The sequence below is a fragment of the Wyeomyia smithii genome, chromosome 2 (genome assembly GCF_029784165.1).
Source record: "Wyeomyia smithii strain HCP4-BCI-WySm-NY-G18 chromosome 2, ASM2978416v1, whole genome shotgun sequence".
Classification (NCBI taxonomy): Eukaryota; Metazoa; Arthropoda; class Insecta; order Diptera; family Culicidae; genus Wyeomyia; species Wyeomyia smithii.
The window spans coordinates 26,732,046-26,752,258 of NC_073695.1; the positions used below are offsets into that span (position 1 = coordinate 26,732,046).

Genomic DNA, 20,213 nt, shown 5'->3' on the forward strand with positions numbered 1-20,213 from the left:
GTATCCGTAAATTCTCCGATTTTATAGTTCCCTCCAGTATGGAAAAAATATCGGGGCGAAAGTATCGATCCAGCTTAATATCAGCGTCAGTTGCATCGATAAAAAATTCCAATATTCAGGCCCCGCGGTATCGATACCGAAGGTATCGATATGGTATCGGCCAATGCTAATGAGATTTGTCTTTGGTCCGTGCATCACCCGATCGAATCACTTCGATCAGAATATTCGACAGAGACGGACGCGTTTCCATTAGCGCAGCATTATCGGACCAAATGTGGTTACTGCGAGTTCTGCTTGCCGCTGGGCTGTTTGTGGGCCTTTGTCAATGCCAGGGGTCAGTTATGGGTTGGATTACAGAAGTTTTCCCGAGTGCCCGTGTGTGGTGTTTAAAGTTGCAAGTTTTGGAGCGTTTTAAATTTGTGTTAAAGAAAAGCGCTTAGGGCGGTGTGTGAAGACAGTAGAAGATGAAATTAAACGTGTGAATTGCCTGCTTGTTGGTTACTGCAATGCTGTGTGTTTAAGGTGTAAGCAACAAAAATTCGTCTGGATAAATACAAACTTTAATTGGATAATTATACCAGCAGTAGCAGTGTGTTCAATAGCATTTGATACTGGGTTTCTATTCCGTGTGGTGTATGGTAAAAAAGTTGAAGTTTTGGTGATTAGTAACCATCTTCGGAAAAATATTTTCCTACCAACAAAAGTGTACAGGTACTATGTGTTCGGTTCTTTGTTTACTGCTATTTGTTGAAGAGAGTGCAAAACATTTGGTATGTTTTTTTTTTCTTCCTGTGAATTAACCTGCCTCAGTCTGTCAGCGCACGTGTGTATTGATATTCGTTGAAAAGCTGTGGAAGATACAGTTTCCTTTGTTTAAAGCGCGTTTGAACAAAAAAATATGTACCGTACTGCATCAAATTTCGAACACTTAAGCTACGATATTACTAAAAATCAACGAAAAACGGACTTTTTTTTGCTCGATCTTAATGGTTAAGCATGTTGGTTATTTCATTGTTGTTGCGATTAAATGCTATTAAATTAGATTTAAACACATTTTGTACAAGAAAACAAGGCGAATTAAGAAATCGGCTTTGATTCAAATTCCGAACACTTCAACGTAATCGCTAAGAGATAGATAGGAAAATCGTCTGAATACTGAGTGTCATTTTTTTCAACGCCTGCTGATGCCCCGGAAGTGGCCCAACAGTGAAGAGCTATACATCACTGGGTAAAGGACATTTCAAGGAACGAAATGGTATATGATAATCATTCTTTTTATTACACTAGCTATAATAATTCGATTTTTAGTGGAAAGTGCGCGAAGTTTGAGACTGTTCGAAGTTTGAATCACAACGGTACAAACCCCTGCTACAGAGTACAATCAATTCGCTTTGTATATTGAGAGCCGTGCTCCTCAGTAATCGAAGAAGGTGGCGGAAGATAAAACTATATATGCAATATTAAAATTATGAAATTTATCAGTGTGTGGAAAAAAACTTTAACAAAACACATATAATTAGCCTGGCAACAAAATTCACGTATTTTACTTTGAAGAAGTTTTAAATCAATATCTCTATAATCTTTTAGCGGGCAAATTCCTTAGAAGAAACCTTTTATTTTGTTTTCAACTATTATTCGGAAAAATATTCGTAGGTCACTTGACTCTCGAACTTCATATAGCTCCATAATAAAAATAACTCACTGACCATAAATCTAAAAACAGTTTTTAAAAATCCCTGTGCAAAGAAAATCGAAAGAAAAAAATCCAGCAGGTATGGTTCGTGACCATAGAGTAGCTGTTAGTTATATAAATTTACGGTGAAATATACTTAGCAATTTCGACAAAATATAATGAAGTTTCGCAAAAAATCATGCAGAAGCAAAAATGAGATCCTGGCACGATGCAAAATGTCCACAAAATTCGTACAAATGAACTGTGTATCTTTACATTTTTGTAACAAAAAGTTCAAGAAACCGATAATTTTGCTAGCGCCATTCTTTTTTCTCACAGTGAATTCACGTAGGTACCACCGTGCGGGAATTTTGACATTTTTTCCAAGTTTTGCCTTTCTCCTAGAAAGGTATAGTAATCACTGGCAAAACCGAAGGTGTAAAAGTACTCCAAAGAGCTGAATGGCATATATCACTCGACTCAGTTCGACGAGCTGCGCATTTTCTGTATGTGTGTGTGTATGTGCAACTTTTCAATCTCACTCGATTTTCTCAGAAATGGGTGAACCGATTTCCACAAAATTATTCTCAAAGGAAAGGTCCAGCTGCCTCATCGCACCCTATTGAATTTTACTGTAATCGGACTGTAACTTTGTCTGTAATGTATCAAAATGTGAAAATCACGAAACTTCATTATCTCAGAAACTATACAACCGAATTGAACAACACTGATATCAGATGAATGGTAGTTAAGGGTTAACTGATAAATTTGGTAAGGATTGAACACGTGGTTCAAAAGTTGTGAAAAGAATGTCATATTTGAAATAGAAAAGAGATCCTACTATAAATAATCGAATCTAAAATGATACTTTATCGAATGATATACAATCGAGTCCAACCTAAATATAAGTAAAGTGACGTTTCGATTATACCACAATCAAAAAAAAAAATTTGCGTCATATATTTGAAACAGATTTATTTCATGCACAACCTCACAATATGAGTAACTCCACAAAAAATGTCCCAGTTTTAATTATTTTTTCTTCAATTTTCATTTTTGATTTTGATAGATTTTTATTTTTGATAGATGTTTCTATGAACAAAAGATGCCATTTGATACTATTGTTTTTTTTTTTTTTGAATCAAGAGTCATCGTTGGTAAGTGTCTGATCTACGTAAAATGTCAGCAACATGTCGATTTTACCCCAATTCTCCTACAATATGAAATTAGGTTTACCTCGACGTTAAATTAACTTATTTGAAATCTGTTTAATGTAAAATCAAGAGTTAAAGCGATACTCAAAGATACAATAACAATTTGGCATCAAATGATCCTCCCCCTTTTGCAGAGAGGGGGTTGCATTCTTGGCCAGGACCGGTAAAAACATAAAAATCTCGCTTCAGCTATGAGACAGAATCATCGCGTCTTCGATAAAGTAAAACGCGACCCCCTCCCCGCAAAAAGGCGAGGATCATGTGATGTCAAATTGTTATTGTATCTTTAAGTATCGCTGACACTCTTTATATTACATTAAACAGATTTCAAATAAGTCAATTTAACGTCGAGATAAACCTTATTTAATATTGTAGGGGAATTGGGGTAAAATCGACATGTTGCTGACATTTTACGTAGATCAGACATCTACCAATCGATTTCTGAGACTTTTTCACTCAATATAAGATATAATTTGACTACCACTTTATCTATTTAAGCGCATTACCATTAATGCCCATACATACTCGATATTATATTGCTCTGTGAAATATTTAGTATATTTAGTATAACTATGCCAAAACCGGTTTCGTAGAATTACCGTTTTGAGCTCAGTTTTTGTTCGATTTAAGATCTGTTTTTTAAAAGATGGGTAAGAAGATGCTAATATGTGGACAAACTCATGGAATTTTGATATTTGGTCTTGAAACAAAATGGCGTCTAAAAAACATGAAAAATTTTCGATTTCTCAAAAGTTCAAAATGACGCTGTTGTTGCCCCTTAAGTTGAAATATGTTACTTTTGACGATTACTTTCTGCAGCATTTTGGAGAACTTCTCTGCTGTCGGCTTATTGAAGCAATGAAAGTTTTTTTCCAGAGTGACAACACCGTTTGCGTGCAACACCGTGCGTTATGAACTATACTGTCTCGTCTTTGGTGACTCATGCTACCCCAATCATTAGTTAGTTCACGATTGTGATATTCCTGTTTATTCTACAATTATTTATGCTAATAAGCATATTATTTAATACATCATGAGCAAAACTGCTTCTGTAATAAAGGTTTACTTCAAATCATGAAGCGTACGACGAAAGAACACGGTTTTTCAAAAGTGTGAATCGCGTAAGAAACTTAGCGAAAAAATATTTTTTTTATTAAAAACAAGCAATATGCAAATATGAACAATGAACACGTGATACATAGTCGAAAATACGTTACGCATCATGCAAAATAAGTATCACCACAAATAAAGTTATTGCACGTTCAAAAACGGTACTGACCCATCTTGCCCACCTTACCCTATCTATAATTGACCCAAAAACTACACTCTGAAAAAATGCACGTAAAATTTACCGGGAAAAGTGACAGATTCTCATCCACCTTCTTTTCACGTAACTTTTGCCGATTTCTCGAAAGCCGATCATGTGTCAGTGTGTTAGAGTCAATCAACCAGGTGTTGATCGGGTAATTGTTACCTGATTTTCACGTACCTTTTTACGTGATATTTAGGTGAAACCATAAATAAAACGCATAAACCCCACATGATTTTCACGTACTTTTTACGTGTTATTCAGATGGAATCCACGTGATCTTTAAGTAAACACGGCGCATATGACAAATAAAATTTATTTTCAAATATCAACAAATATTTACTTGCTCTGAATCGACATTTCCGTCAACCGTTCATCCAATCCACAGCTGGTGCCAGAGGTGTTCTGCTCAAGACTGACTGTTGACGATTCCAATAGTTCCGGAAAGAATTCACCAACTGAAAATTCAAAAGATTTATATGTTTCTTTTGTTAATATGAATATTATTCTGGCTACTTACATTGCCTGTTTTCCAATATTGAATTAGCTGGGGCAGCTCAGGAGTCCTTCGTCCGCCATATTGACTTTTTTACATACTAAAAATTCACGTAAATATCGTTGTCGGAAACGTCAAACCACAGCGGCACTAACACTAACAAAGTTAAAAAACACAAATACCAACGAACTGAAACCATCTACCGATTGTATGTGAATTGATTTTTCTTACTTACTAGTCACTTGCGTGTTTTTTCAGGTGGATTTTACGTGCGTGTTTTTAGAGTGTAGTAAACCAATTGGGTTCTAGAGCTTTAGGGGTACCTGGGGCAATAAGCACCGTTGAGGCAAGATGCACCCCCTCTGATTTACAATGGAGAAACATTTCAATAACAAAATAATAATTCTATTATTTGAAACTATGTTTTCTATAGTCACCCTGTCAATTTGGCAGCACTAAAGTGTCAGAAAATGTGAATAAATACAAAAAAAAAGTTTTCGTTGCAAACGCTCTATTTTGACGTAGGACTACGTCTAACCGCACTATATCGAGATACATTCCGCGAAAACAAAAACCTAGATGTAACGTCGGAATGAAAGATTTCAAACGGTTATACTGATGTAACCACAAGATGGATCACAATAATCAATATGTCGTTGGATTGATAAAATGATGGACAATTTTGTGATTCTTTAATTTTCATTATCACTTCATTGTTAAACAGTGAAAATTGAACAAAAGTTTCAAGGTCGAATTTTCACCAACAATGTACCAATCATATGCGAGCACGCCTGGCACAGACTTCATGAATAGACACCAACTGCCTGCTGTGATATCCTGTATAGCAGTGGCAAAAAAAATTGACAGAATCTCCCCGTCCCAATAGGTCAACTAATGTTAGCTTTCATGAGCCTAGACTATTGTGATGTCTTGAAGGTAAAGCTTTTTCGGAAAATTCGTAACCACTTCCACTATCAGACAGTATTACGTTCTGCTGTTAATAAATATGTTAATGTTAATAAAACTGATGTCTTGAAGGAAAACATGATGGTACAGGCAACAGTACTGCACCGAGCAATGTATGAACAGAGCGCTGGTTATTCGTCGTCTATCAGTGCAGAAAAACTCGACATTCATCTTCGTGCAAGCCAAGTGGAAACTACATTGCCGCTGTTGACGCGCAGTGGGGCGTGGAACACAATCAAGTTGCTGTTTGAATTGTCTTCTTCTTCTTCTTCTTGTTTCGTATAGCAGCAAATATAAGAATTCAATTGGATTTTTCGGGTGCCGCAAAATACCCTGCGCCGCCGATAACAAGAAAATACGTTGTTTATTTTTGAATCTGCTTTTCCCAGATTTATTTAAACAACTGAATATAGGGTATTTAAAAGACAATAGAAAACCAAAATGCTCCGTATAGATCCTTGAACAGGTAGTTAAACGAGCTGCACTGATGATTATATTTTACTAGCTAGATGAATTAAGTCCAATATGACAATACTAGTTGCATCCCGCGGTGGCGGTATAGAGAAAAACCAAATTCATTTCATCTTGATATTAGAGGTTCGACTTTAGTATTTGTATTTTTCAATTGTTTTTAATTAGCATTTGCAAAAAAATATTACTTTCCATAACCTTACTTGTAATTGAACAACGCTATGCAAACAATAATTGCTGAGGCTAATGTTGTGCATCACTCTAGCCCAGTTAATTTTCGAAGACAACAGACATATAACTTTCAAATATGGTATCTTCGTTATTCTTTGAAACTGATCAATTTTTTTCTGATTGATTCTGTATACTGATAAAATGTTTAAATTGACCTGAATTGAATGTTAACATGTTCATGAAACTCTATGTCAATTTCAAATTTTCTGTGAAAATACATTTCCTACTAAAACTGTAATTCGTTATCGATATTTTTTCCACGAGCTTGTATTTGCAGGAAAAAAAATTATGTAACATCTTTGCCGCTTTGTGATCGGTGAGTGAGCCAACTCCAACAAGACAAATAGATATAGAAGAAAATTTATTTTCTAATAAATCGTACTCAATTAAATATTTTATAGAAGGTTACCTTTTCGCGTATTGAAGAAAATTCGCTGTATTAGAATGAAAGATTTTTATCAATGGTCCAGAAACCAAATTTCAGGGAAAATTTGGGGCTAGAGCTCTATAGCAATATTTTAGAGAAAAACTTTCTTCTACAAAGTTGTTACATATGATAAAGCGCTTATTGAAAAAGTATCATAAATTAGAGTGACCAAAATTTTCGATGCTATCAAGTATCTAACTTTTTTGTTTTTGTAGATAGAAAAGACGACCTTAACAGTAGAAATGGCCACCAATGAACTAGTTTTAGTTCCAAGTCGTTTGAGGTGTCGCTTGATGAATTTGGGCTGACGACCTAGATACTTGATATTACCACCCGAAACAAAATACCCTCCTTTTGGAAGATGTTGAGCTTAAATTGGTTAAAATAAGTCAAGCAAACTACAAAAGTAAAACGAGCTCAAATCAAACATAGCTTCCCAATAAAAATATAAATATATATAAAACATATATAAATTATTGTAGTCCTACGTCAACTATGCGGTCGTGTCTTGGATACCACCCTCCTACTATTTTTTCTTCTCAGCTAAATTAAGTGTTCTTAGCTCTTAAATTGATGTTTTCCATCAGCAGAAAGTGTTATTGCATCGAATATATGTCGAGCAACATATTTCTGATGAAATATCGGTAAGTTTCAATGAGAGTTACCGTTATGTAACGAGAAGCATTCTCTTGTTACGTTCGGGACATAACGCTTCCCTTAGCTCGGACTCTTTGTAAACAAATTTTTTGCTTACATTTCATCTCGTTTCGAGCATTGTCCGGAAGTCCAATCGGCGGTCATGGATCGTTGAACAACTACGATCGGTGCTAGAGGCAATCAAAAACGGTGATTCCCAAAACCATGCCGCTCGAGTGTATGGAATTCCATAGAAACCTTTTTGCCTTTATTTATTAGATGACAAAATGAGTCGTACTGCCCCAATATTGTAGTGCGTTCTGCCCCCTAGACGGGGTGCATTTTACCTCATCTGTATGGTGCTTCTTGCCCCTTTGTTGCGGTGCATTTTACCCCAGGAAGAGTGCATTTTGCCTCGATTGACGACTTCTATGAAATTATTACACTCACTTAAGAAATGTGTATTATGCACGCAAAACTTTTCCTTATTACTTAAGAAGCAATAGCGCAAAATTGCCTTTTGGGTAACAAACCTATTACTTAAAAGGCAATAAAATTCTTCCCCAGTCGAGTAACAACACATACTGTCATATATTTAGCACGTGTTACGGGAGAACGACTATCTAATAATGGTCGTTTCAACCACATGCAAATTTTTTTCTATCGCAAAATGCTCCCTTTCCATCTCAAGTAAAAAAAAAACCACACACCGTCGCATATGTTGCACATGTTAGGCCTCTGCCAGGCTGAATGCCAACGCGAGCGATCGGGCGAGATTCTTGCCGTCGGTAAATAAACAGCCGTAAGTAAAACTGTTCATTAACCTGCGGCAGAAATCTCGCCCCATCGCTCGTGTTGGCGTTCAACCTGGCAGAGGCCTTTCAAGTTTCTTCTATCTCCAATTCATCCGGTGAGCGTGTATTAGTTCGCTCGTTGTATGCATACGGAGTAGCGAAAAAACATGGCAAGAGCTGCCAAGCAGCATTTTCCCCGTCATAGAGTGAGCAAACGTTGATGATTTTAAAGACTTGAAATGCGCCTTAAAATGACATCACGATCTGTAAACCGCGTTAGAGAAAAACAAAAACATTCGCTTTCTTGCAAGCTATCTACAGCACATAATCGTTGGTTCATGGAAACTTATTTGGACCTGTTTGAAAATACAAAACTTGTGCCCATCCAGAACAATATTCGCAACTTCGGCAACTCTGGTCAGACAGTATTACATATTTCCATTTCAAGTAAACACTGGGGAACGAAACGAAAGTGTTTCTAATTATACAATTGAGGTTGACGGTATAGATTCTGATTATGAGTGGATGAAAGGGACAAAAATAAACCAGATCTTTGCATCAATACAAATGTAGCGAGTGAAGTCTTGCTAACACATGCAGTGCGGTGCTTGGCTGTATGTTCTCCTGCAGGAACACATACAAGCGTGTGGCCGTCATAATTTTTGTTACTTTTTAGTTGTTACTAATTGTGTATAATGCGCAGTCATAAGACACAATTAGTAATAAAAAATTGCCCTAAAGTAATAAAATGTTCCCCGTTTGCGTTGGGTGTGCATTTTCTAAAATGTTTTAGCATCAGATGCGAGTTTGAACGAATAAATAAAGGTTTTTATATATTGATCAGTATATAGCATTGGTTTTATCTCTCAGCTTCAACAAGAATGTACTCTGCTTCCGTTAACTGGTGCGTTTTACCCCAGAAACCCCTAACAGTTTTGATATATCATTTGAAAGAGATACGTTTTCTGAACAAAACGTGAATTTTGAAAAAAGTTTGTCGTTGTTTGTGCTCATGTACGGTATATGAGCTAACTGTCATTTACCGTCTGTTATCGTTATCGACGATGACGCTTACGTCTTCAGACATTATCGTCATTGTCAATGACGATAGCTACTGTACGGTATCGAATCAATAACGTTTGTTTATTACCATCCACTGCAATACCATTTTTTGCTTTTTTAGTTATATCATTTAGATACATTTCAATGCAAATATGAAATTGCTACATACCTTACTATTCGAATTTGTGCTTTAAAAAGTGCCTCATAAGCTAGAACAATCAAAACTGAGGAATTTATTTTCCTGATGAGAAGCGAAACATAAACAAATAAGGATAAGTTTCTTCCTGTTGCCTAGTGATGTTTCGTCACCAATCCTCCGAAGTGAAAAAACGTTTCACACCCCGTGCCTGCTTTGATCAAGTCGTACACCATTCGCTACCACAGCAGACAAAACTGGCATAAGGCGTTAGTGAGCTGATAACGTCTGGTGACTATCGTTATCGCCGATATCGTTAATGTTTGAAGACGGTTATCGGTCGGTACGTTATCGGTAACGGCGATGCCGATTATCGACGATAATCTATCGTATTAAAAACCTTGATGGTCACAATATATGGACAAGGGGTAACATGACGAAAAAATGCATTTTTCTTCTTGAAATTTTCAATGTTCAGGGTCACTCTACTCTCCTCAACATCGCTAGAAAAAAAAATCCGAATATAGCGTTTTGTTGAGCAATTCAAGAGCTTTAATTTCATGTATAAGCCAAGTGCGCCAAATAGGGTAAAACGGCCTAAGAAAGTTTTTTTCCAAAAACTGTCAAAACCACTAAAATCTCAATATTTCCTGCTAGACTTAATAGATCTTGCTGAAAGTTTGAATAATCACTCTTCCTTACTAGATTTACCTACTTTACCAGAAGATACGCAATGCCCTCAAAATCATCAAAACTGCAAGAGCTCGGGTTAGACCGGATAGATTTACTCAAAATTTAGATTATTACTCTAGTTGAATAAGAAATTTGAGGGTAAGATGACAAGAGTACAAAAGTGACAAATATGTTAATTTACATGACGAAAAAAAAATATTTTTTTTGGAAAATACTTTCTCTACACAACCCGAAGTAAGCATTTTATAAAACAACTAAAGCAAAGCCCTGGTGTGCACCATTCCGATTCGAAACTCGACCTTCTGTTTATTATACACAGACTTCGCAGCCAACTGTTAAGTGTACAGGACAATTGCGGGGCTAGCGCTACGATCCTACTGAGACTAACAGTCTCTTCCGAGTCAAAACGAACCTCGACGACTGGCTTGTTAGGCCAGCATCGTACCTCGAGACCAGCTGGGAGAGTAAATCTATCAAGTCTAACCCAAGTTCCTGCAGTTTTAGTAATTTTGATGGTATTTTTCAAAGAAAAATTCCTTCAAGGAGCGTTTTACCCCAAGTGGCGTATCTTCTGGTAAAGTAGGTCGTTCTGGCAAGGGAGAGTGATTATCCCAATTTTCAGCAAAATCTATTAGGTCTAGTGGGAAATATTGTGATTCTAGTGATCTTGACGGATTTTAAAAAAACCTTCTGGAGCCGTTTTACCCCATTTGGCGCACTTGGCTTATACATGAAATTAAAGCTCTTAAGTTGCGCTACGAAACGCTATATTCAGACATTTTTTCTAGCGATGTTTAGAAGAGTAAGATGATCCTGAACGACAATTTTTGACTTTCTACCTTGAATAGACAAACAAACGCTGAAAATTCCTGCTCAATCGGAGAACATCAAAACCAATCACCAACCAAGTGAAACCAATCAGCCTCAAATTTTTTTTCCACAGAAATGATTTTTTGTTACGCCACTGCATCATTCAAGTAATAATGAGAGAAAATAGTTATTTTACGTTCGTTAAGGCAGTTTTGTAAAAAAAATAGTGATTCGATTTTCAACATTTGCAACAATCGATTGGACAGTTTGTTACGCGTTGTACTATTGAAGAATGTCAAGACATGTTTCAAATGTTGATTTCGATCAATGAGAGCTGTAAACAAGGTTAAATACGTGCCAATATGGGTATTTTTGGAAACTGAATGATATCTAGAGACCTGCAATCGACCTTAGTCGCCGTTTTGAATTTCGAGATGGTGTCTCCCGGCTTCTAGAAAATGGTCAAAATGGCCGAAAGCCACCCAATATAATTCTCGGAATCAAGATGAGAGGGCGGAAATCGACTCCAGGCATCATTTTGGAACACGATACGGTGTTACTTTCGATTTCCGATCAATAGCAAAAAATGGTCCCCGTGGCTCTGTGGTTAGCGATGTCGGTCGGCTAGCTCTCCCACACGGTCGTGATATCGGGTTCGATTCCCTATCGAGTCGAGCATCTTTTCGAGCTGGAAATTTTCTCGACTCAGCACTGGGGCACGGTGTATCGTTGTACTTATCCTACACATGCAAAATGCGCCAAAAACAATATCGATAACGAATTCTCTCAACTAATCTAGTTGATCGAGACCGCTATTAGCCCAAGGCTAAGCGTGCGATAAAAAAAGCCATTTTGAAATCCACAACGGCGACTTCCGGTTCCCATAAAACAGTTTGAGATGCCCAACTACCACCCAACACGGGTATTTTCGTAACTTAGATGATTGACATAGGGCAAAAAACGCCCCCAGAAGTTATTTTAAAATCAAGGAGGCAACTTCCGGTTTTCGGAAAACAGCCATATTGGATGGTTTTTGTCCATTTTGGTTATATCCGGAACCAAAATGCGCCCAGAAATCGGCCCCATTTTCAAAATTCAAGGTAGTAACGGTAGAACAAACCTTCAATTCCAAATTAAAATCTTGCGCAACTTATTTTTCTATACTTGTTTGTTTATTCTAGTGATGTAACTCATTTACAAACCTCATAGGAAAAACTCAGCTCCACATCGCGCTGATTTCCTGATACTCTTGGGTACTTGCTTTATAGCTTCCTGAATTCCGGATGTTTCAATTGTTTTGAGCTCCTTCTTGATTTTTCTCTCAAACAATCGACGTTTTTTGCTCTATAACCTTTATGGTAGACCATTCGCTTCAAATTTGCTCGGAAAATTTCAATAGACTGCAGCAGTGGCACATTTTGAGGATTGTTTTCTTTCGGAATAAATCCGATATTGCCTTGCCGCAAATCCGCTAAAGTTGCATTAGCATAGTTTGACAATGCAAGGTCTGGCCAAAACACTACTTTGTCATTTTTATAGTGCTTATATTTATAGTTTTAAACCCGTTTTATGCAGATACTAGTTCATCGTTTTTTAATCAATCGGATATTTATTGTCCAGCTCACGATATGTTTACGCCGACCGACCAGGCGTTTCCACCCTTAATTTCCCTCGAACTTTGCTCTCTTGCAAAGGCATTTTCGTCCGTTACCAGATTTTTTTTGAAGGTATTTCCATTTTCGAAGAGTTTTTCATTAATTTATATAAATGTTTTTTTCTATATCCAAGATCTTGTGAATAGTGGAACACTTCACTTTAAGATTTTTCTTCATTTCGCTCACAAAAATTGCAAATCAATTTACGACGATCTTCTTTCGGCCACGCCTTTTTCCCAACTAAGCGTCACTTGACAGTATCGACTAGTGTTACCAGTTATATAAAAGTGGATCTTCATTTTGTGGAAAAGTATTTTTCGATTTGTGCAGCACCTTGAAATCGTAGACCAATTTAAAAGTTGTTCGGATTTCTTCCTCACACGTTAACGGTGTCTGGGAAGCAGTCAGAAATGATAAAATACCACCTAATATAAGTACCGATTGTGCCAGCGGGGGTGAGATTGTGCCATATGTCATCCATCTCATGACGATCATAAGACCAAGCTCTCTTAAATAAAGTTGGCAAAGATGGCTGACAAGTTACGGGTTGGATAGTATAATTCCATAACCGGGAAGATATCCAGAGGCCGAAAATTGACTCTAGATGCTATTTTGAATTTTTTCAGGGTAACCACAATATTTCTAGAAAGTTATTTAATTAGTTTAATTAGCCTAAATAGCTCATTTAAATTAAGTTAAATTGGGATCATACTGATACTGCTGATTTTGCTAATTCTAAAACAACATTTTTAATACTGTTTTCTCGAATGCATTCGTTAGAATTTTGATAGAAATTAGAACATTGTAGAAACATGATTTAAGAAAACAGATTTTGGAGATGGTCGAGTTTGTTTTTTTTTTCAAACCCGTACCCGATTTTTTTTTCGGTTGAAACCCGAACCCGAAACTTTTTTTTTATCAAACCCGTACCCGACTCGTACCCGAAAATTTTATTTTTGTGAAACCCGAACCAGACATTTTTTCGGGGTCGATTTCTTAAACCAATTTGAGGCTGTTCTGAAGCTTTGAGCTTGCATGATATTAGACATCATTATCTTATAAATATGCTTATTTGATATGGTCGGATTTTCAAACCCAAGCTGGCCTAACAAGCCAGTCGTCATAGGTTCGAGTCTCGGCTTGGAAAAGACTGTTAATGTCAGTTAGATTGTAGCGCAAGCCCCGCAATTGTCCTGTATATTGACTAGTTGATTGTATATTGACTAGGCTGCGAAGTCTGTGTATAATAAACAAATGGTCAAGTTCCGTATCGGATCGGAATAGAACTCTATACCAGTGCTGATAAAAGTCATTTTCCCCAGCAAAATTCTTCGAAAATTACAGCCAATCATTTTCAATTTTCACTTCCAATGATCGCAGCACTCTTTCAGATACACTAGATTTTCGTCCTAGTAACGTGCTGTTATACTCAGATGAAATAGATCGCGCGCATCGTTCACGGTTACAGAATAAAATTTGACGATAAATCCAACCAAATGATCTTCACTTCAAAGCGAAAAAGAAAAACAAACAGTCCACTCAACCAAAATAAACCTCACCGAAACACTTTTTCACTGACACTGACCGATGCCTTGACAATCTTCGTTAACTGATAAACTGATTTTGTTGTCTTGCTTTTATCGCATGAAATATAATTCACTTCCATGCAAAAAGCGGGGAGGGAGAACTCTGAAGGGATTGTAAAATAATAACGTTTATGGATGCTTTTTTTCACTTTCACTCAAGAGTGTCAACAAATATCAACCCTGCTCTATACAATTCACAAATGATTAGCCAATTACGCTAGAGAGTTAAATAATTAAACTATAAAGATTGGCTAATCACTAGCCAAGATTAATTTCATCACCGTTTGAAAAAGTAATGGGTTACTTAACTTGCATACTGCGGAGCAGTGAAAACATTGTTATTTACCTATTTCCGGTACTGTACATATAAAAGTAAAAGACACGCCGAAATGATTATATCGCTACCGCCGCTAGGTAGATAGGGAACATAGAAATTTTCTCACATTACCTCAATTACGAATATAACTGCATTATAATTTATTTAACATGTGGGGGCTCGATTCTGTAACTCAGTTGTGCAAATGTACAAGACAGTTGTGGGCTTACGTGACAAGATGCACCACCGCAATCAAATTAACGCGCCGGCAGCAGAGTGGGCCGCTCAACCCGAAGACACTTTACCGGACATCTTACAATTCCGTAATATGAAACCTTTTTGGTAGTTACCATTGATTGATGTGCTTTTGGTTGCATTAATATCTGCTAATGGTACTTTTAGGTACCTTTTCCCTAATGGATGGGATAGGAAAACAGTAAGCAATAAATTCGGAATAGGTGCAACTTCGTGGTGTAGGAGATGCTTATAGTTGATTGATTGATAAATTTTGTAATTGAAATAACTTTAGAACGACAACTAATCATTTCATCGGCCTGGCTGGTGTTGGCTTTGAGACTGATCATACAATTTACAACAATCGCAATTATTGCAGCTTGTCGGTTATAGGGCCAAAATCAATTCGGTTGAAGCAACCGTATACGGTTGTGGTTAGTAACATGCTACCACACAGCGTTCGGCTCGATATGACGTTAGAAGGTACAAATGGAGATGAGACTCTACTCAGAGAAAGCACAGACGTCGTGGTAAAAAGCAGAACGGAGAATACAACTTCCTTTCAGGTAAATGATGTACAAATCGTTTGTCCAATCGTTTGTTTGTGTGATTACAATCCAATTTGTTACATTTCAGGTAGGAGATATTCCCTGGGGTACGTATAAGCTTTCGATGAGAAGCGTAGAAAGTGGTCTCAACTTCCAAGATGTGATAGATCTAAGGTACGATCCAATGGAGATCCACGCCTTGGTTCAAACCGATAAGCCTGTCTACAGGCCGGGGGATAAAATACGCTTCCGCGTCGTTGTTATCGACGGAGACTCCAAACCTGTGACCAGCATCAGAACGGTGAAAATAAAACTCCTCGACGCTATTGGCAGAATATTTCGACAGTGGCCCTATGCCAGGTTGAAAAATGGAGTGTTCGATTCTGAGGTACAATTACCCGCGCTGCCGGTGAATGGCAACTGGACTTTCTCTGTGATGACGCCGGAAAAGGTAGTCGAACTTTTATTCCCCCTTTATTCTACAATAATATTATGCTTTTATATTTTTTAGTCCGTTGAGAAAATCGTGCTCGTAGAGGAGTACGAATTGCCACGATTTTTCGTCCGAGTGTTTCCACCGGAAATCCTTTTGATACCGAAGAGAAAGATTCGAATAGCCGTGGAAGCGGTAGACGCATTCGGCATGCAGGTCGAGGGAACTGCACGAGTGGATTTGTACCTAGATAAACCGGGTGGAACACCGGAATATTCCAAAGTGATGTCCACAGCCGGAATAGCAGTCGCGCAGTTCGATCTGCGTGATGAACTTAAAATTGAAAATAGAAGTCACGGATTTAAAAATGTGCTAGTGAAGGCTCAAGTTACCGAAACTAACACTAGTGAGTTTTGTTTCAGAGGACGTTTTCCTCAAATTGCAATGAATTTTATGAATTGAGCTAATGAGTTTGGTATCGCTTTCTCGGTTATTTTTCTTCAAGATCACACAGTTAAACAGGAGCAAACTATACCAGTGTTTATGCATCCTTATAAGATAACAGCAAAACTCATGCCACAGTTCTCGCCGCACGTGCCATTTCCGGTGGAAATTTTACTAATAGATCACTACGGAAAACCGGTTCCAAATGGCCTATATGCTGAGATAACGGTGAGCTACGAAGGACTCGGCTCGCTGAACGAAGCCGAGTTGGTGGAGCGTTTCGATGAGCGATTCGACAAGTATGGGGTAGCTTCTTTCATCCTGAGGCCTCCACTAAACGCAATACGGATGTTTATCATGGTACGTAACATGAATTTCATTGGCTCGCTTTAATTTAGCATAGATTTCAGTTCAATTGTGCTTTAATTCATTCCATGTTCTAATCCTGGAAGGTAAACTACGCCTCAGTTGACTACGGAATCGTTGGCAGTAGCGAGATTGCCAATTCGCAAGATAAGCAATTTATTCGGGCAACAATGCAACCAGGCACAAAGTAAGTTTTGAACAGGAAGAAAACAACACAAACGAATATTTCTTTCCATCACCTTTTATCAGAATCAGTCCAGGTAGAAAAGTTACGCTGGATGTTTGCTGCTCGGAAAATATGAATCAATTTTCCTATGTGGTGGGCGCGAAAAATACTATGATCACTTCCGGTACGATTCCGGTAGAGAACAAACCCAGTTCCGAGCTTCAGCTCACTTTGATGCCGGAAATGTCACCCAAAGCCACCCTGCTGATCTACCACATCGGCAATGATTCACTGATATTCGATGAAATCGATCTAATTTTTGACACTTTCAGCAACGATGTAGGTATTCGAAAGCCCTCCAAATTTTTTTCCACCTGTTTATACCACGAATTTTATTTCAGTTCGATCTTCGCTTGGATCGTTCAGACCTTCTGCCAGGTCAGGACGTTGTAGTCGAAGTGGAAGCCTCCAACGATTCGTACATAGCACTGGGGGCAATCGATCAGAATGCATTCCTGGTGGGCCCCGAAAGTCATGATTTCACGCGGCGTAACGTTCTTGACCTTTTGAAGGTACGGTCGACATTTCATTCTTGTTTATTTTATAACTTGTTCTCTTTCTCGCGACAGATGATGGACTTTTTCATAAGCACCACAACTGATGTAAAAATGAGTGAGTTGAAAGTACGATTTTAGTTCCATTTTTAATACTCAACATTTTTTTCCATTTAGGCAGAACGAATGCGACACGAATCAATACACTTCACACTCCGGTTCTCAAGTCGAAGTTGTTTGCAAAAAGTAAACTACACGAGACTAGTCTTTGGAAAGCTTTCCCAATGAATGGTGAAAGCAAAATGTTGAACTCGATGGACCAGCTGCCGGATAAGGTTGCCCCGTGGTTACTATCGGGTTTTGCACTGAGCCCTACTCTAGGCCTAGGGTTCATGAGTGAACCGCAGATGATTAGCGTGCGGAAACTTTTCTATGTCGTTGCAGATCTACCGTACTCGGTCAAGCGAAATACGCCGATACACTTTTACGCGATGGTTTATAACTACCTGGATAACACACTGGTGACGGATGTGACGCTTTACAGTAAAAACAACGAGTTCGAAATACTCGAGAGAAAATCAGACGACGGTAAGTTTGTTCCGAATGTATGTCTAAAGTGGGTATTACACGAGGCTTGAAATGACGGTCGGTATCTGTTTTCCGGTGTAATATCAAAATATTTGCTCAATCTATTTATTAGAAAGTATTTGCTATCATATTTGCTGAAAAAAATTGACAAATATTTACTTCGTCTAATGTCGTCTTCGTAAAGCCCCCATGCAAAGTTCCTGCTCAATCGTGTAGGAATAAGTTGAGGCCGCCAGGCGCGGATTAATATGAAGACGAAACAGGCGGTCGCCAAATGAGTGAGCGAAAAATTAAAAAAAAAAAAAACTAGAATGATAATAATAATTTGAATGTTCGGCAGGTTATCAACTTTTCAAGGACTGCCTGGCAGTGCCTACTTCTTCAAAAATGCTCATAACATAAACTTAATAATGATGAGCAGGGGTGGCGCCAAATTAATTTACGCCTGCAGCTCAAATTACTCTTCGTCCGCCCCTGGAGGCCGCGATATCAACGTGATAATCATCTTCTGCTTCAATCAAACTCTAAAACAGATTAATATTAAGTCATATCGAGCTGTGGTTTCCACTTAACCAAACAATGAGTTTTAGAGCACGTGAATCAACTCAATGGTGCCATATGGCATCATTTGACACATTGAACATTTCTCGGGTTAACTTGAAATTCATTGATTATTTGGCAATAATTTTATGAACACCAATAGATGCCGCTTAGTAGAGAAAATCATGTAAGTTTAGTTTAGTTTAGTAGGGCGTCCCAGAATTGCCTCAAGTCTGGATTGTTGGGTGCTCGCCTTCCAAATGGTAGGAAATGGAGTAAATAACAATCTTTTCTCCGGCGGCAACTCTAAGAAAAGATGGCCCGATCAGTTTAAAAAAAAAAAAAAAAAATTGGGTTTTCTTATGTTAAATTCAACAAGTTTGTCTAGCTATTTAATTTTCCACAGGGTCCAAACCTATGAGGAAGAAAATTGTTTCGGTTTGTTTGTGGGCAATTTATTTTGCTGCAAATTGTTTTGTCCTTTGGAAAGGGAATTTTTCACACATTTTAACATTCAATCATTTAAAAGGAATGTCAAACCAAATGCTATCACCAACTTAATGCCACTAAAGAATGGGAAATTTTATGGCGAAACTTTTTGCCAAAGACTATATTGCCCTGGAAGAACGTGATTTTAGCCCATTCCCCGCGGGTTATGCCATATGGCATCACGTGACATATAAACTTTGATAACAGTTTAACAATTATACTTGAAATTTCTAACGATGAAATTATTCTAAGCAGTTAGAGAACAGATTGATCTTCAATATACAATATAGTTTGTGACAATTATGCATGCGGTTGCTAAGTCATAAGAGTTTGAATGTTTCATTTTTTAACGTAAAAACTGATTTCTCTCTATACGGGAAAAGGGTTAATTTATTCGTGATTTACTTTGGAATATAGGGTTGCATTTTTATTTCTTCCAACACTCATATGTTGTTTTGCCATATCAGTTAGTATTATAAATTCAACTAAACTCAATTAAGAAGAAATGGGAAGCAGAGAAATTGATAAATTGACAAGTGAGGCCTTTGAGAAATTATTTGGATTTTTGCGGTTTTCTTCTACCATTAGCTCATGTTTGTTTGACACAATGATTCTTTTTCTTGGCCAGCCTTGGGATCTTCCTCGTTCAAAAAACTGCTATCAAGCTGTATCCAAGGCCTGGACAAAAATAAATAATTATCTTGATGCCAAATCGAAATGTGATAGCTCTACAGATATCAATGATTCTGCAGAACGTGCCTAGAGGGTCCATTTTCCGAAAGTTTTTAGTTTCTCGGCATTCGGGAAATAAAAATTTGGTTTGCCAGGAAATCCCGGGAACCCGGGAAATACGAAAATTTGCTAAGAAATAAAAACCGGCAAATTGCTCAATTTGGATTGAAACGTTGAGATCCGGTGTTATCCCCAAGAAATATTCAAAAAAAAAAAATTAAGACTTGGGACTGGGAGACTCTTCCAGCTTGAAAATTTTCTTAGGCTTATAAAAGTCGACACGATATCTCGACACTCTATACGTTTCCACGGCGTATGGCGTCAAATAAATTTTTGCATTTCTTTTATCGACCAAAGGATTTAAGCTCTGACCGCTTTGAGGCTCCATTTGCCGAAGCCCTGTTGGACTTGTTTGTGTGAATACCAAAATAAACTTAAAAGATCAAATTTTTCCATACATTTCAGTACACTACGGAGCAGCGATGCCAACCTTTTTGCCTTTCTCCTAGAAAGGTATAGCAATCACTTGAAAAAACCGAAAGTATAAAAGTGCTCCAAAGGGCCGAATGGCATATATCACTCGACTCAGCTCGACGAGCTGAGCATTTTCTGTATGTATGTGTGTGTGTGTGTGTGTGTGTGTGT

At 37.7% G+C, this 20,213-nt stretch overlaps 1 protein-coding gene across 6 annotated transcripts in view; it reads left to right on the forward strand.

The window, feature by feature from the left end:
* Positions 1-225: 225 nt before the first annotated feature.
* Positions 226-20,213, forward strand: part of LOC129721841 (thioester-containing protein 1 allele S3-like) — a 35,108-nt gene continuing 15,120 nt past the window's right edge. The window contains exons 1-10 of one of the 6 annotated variants that reach the window (XM_055674892.1): positions 226-1,255; positions 15,088-15,274; positions 15,345-15,707; positions 15,768-16,095; positions 16,195-16,493; positions 16,586-16,686; positions 16,749-17,004; positions 17,067-17,237; positions 17,295-17,337; positions 17,397-17,807. In XM_055674892.1, the coding sequence (XP_055530867.1) occupies positions 15,152-15,274; positions 15,345-15,707; positions 15,768-16,095; positions 16,195-16,493; positions 16,586-16,686; positions 16,749-17,004; positions 17,067-17,237; positions 17,295-17,337; positions 17,397-17,807 (2,095 nt within the window). In that variant the 5' untranslated portion in view covers positions 226-1,255; positions 15,088-15,151. Of the gene's footprint in view, positions 1,256-8,969; positions 14,817-14,876; positions 15,275-15,344; positions 15,708-15,767; positions 16,096-16,194; positions 16,494-16,585; positions 16,687-16,748; positions 17,005-17,066; positions 17,238-17,294; positions 17,338-17,396; positions 17,808-20,213 lie in introns of those variants that run through there. The other 5 variants (XM_055674894.1, XM_055674896.1, XM_055674893.1 and 2 more) reach the window with 5 other exon arrangements.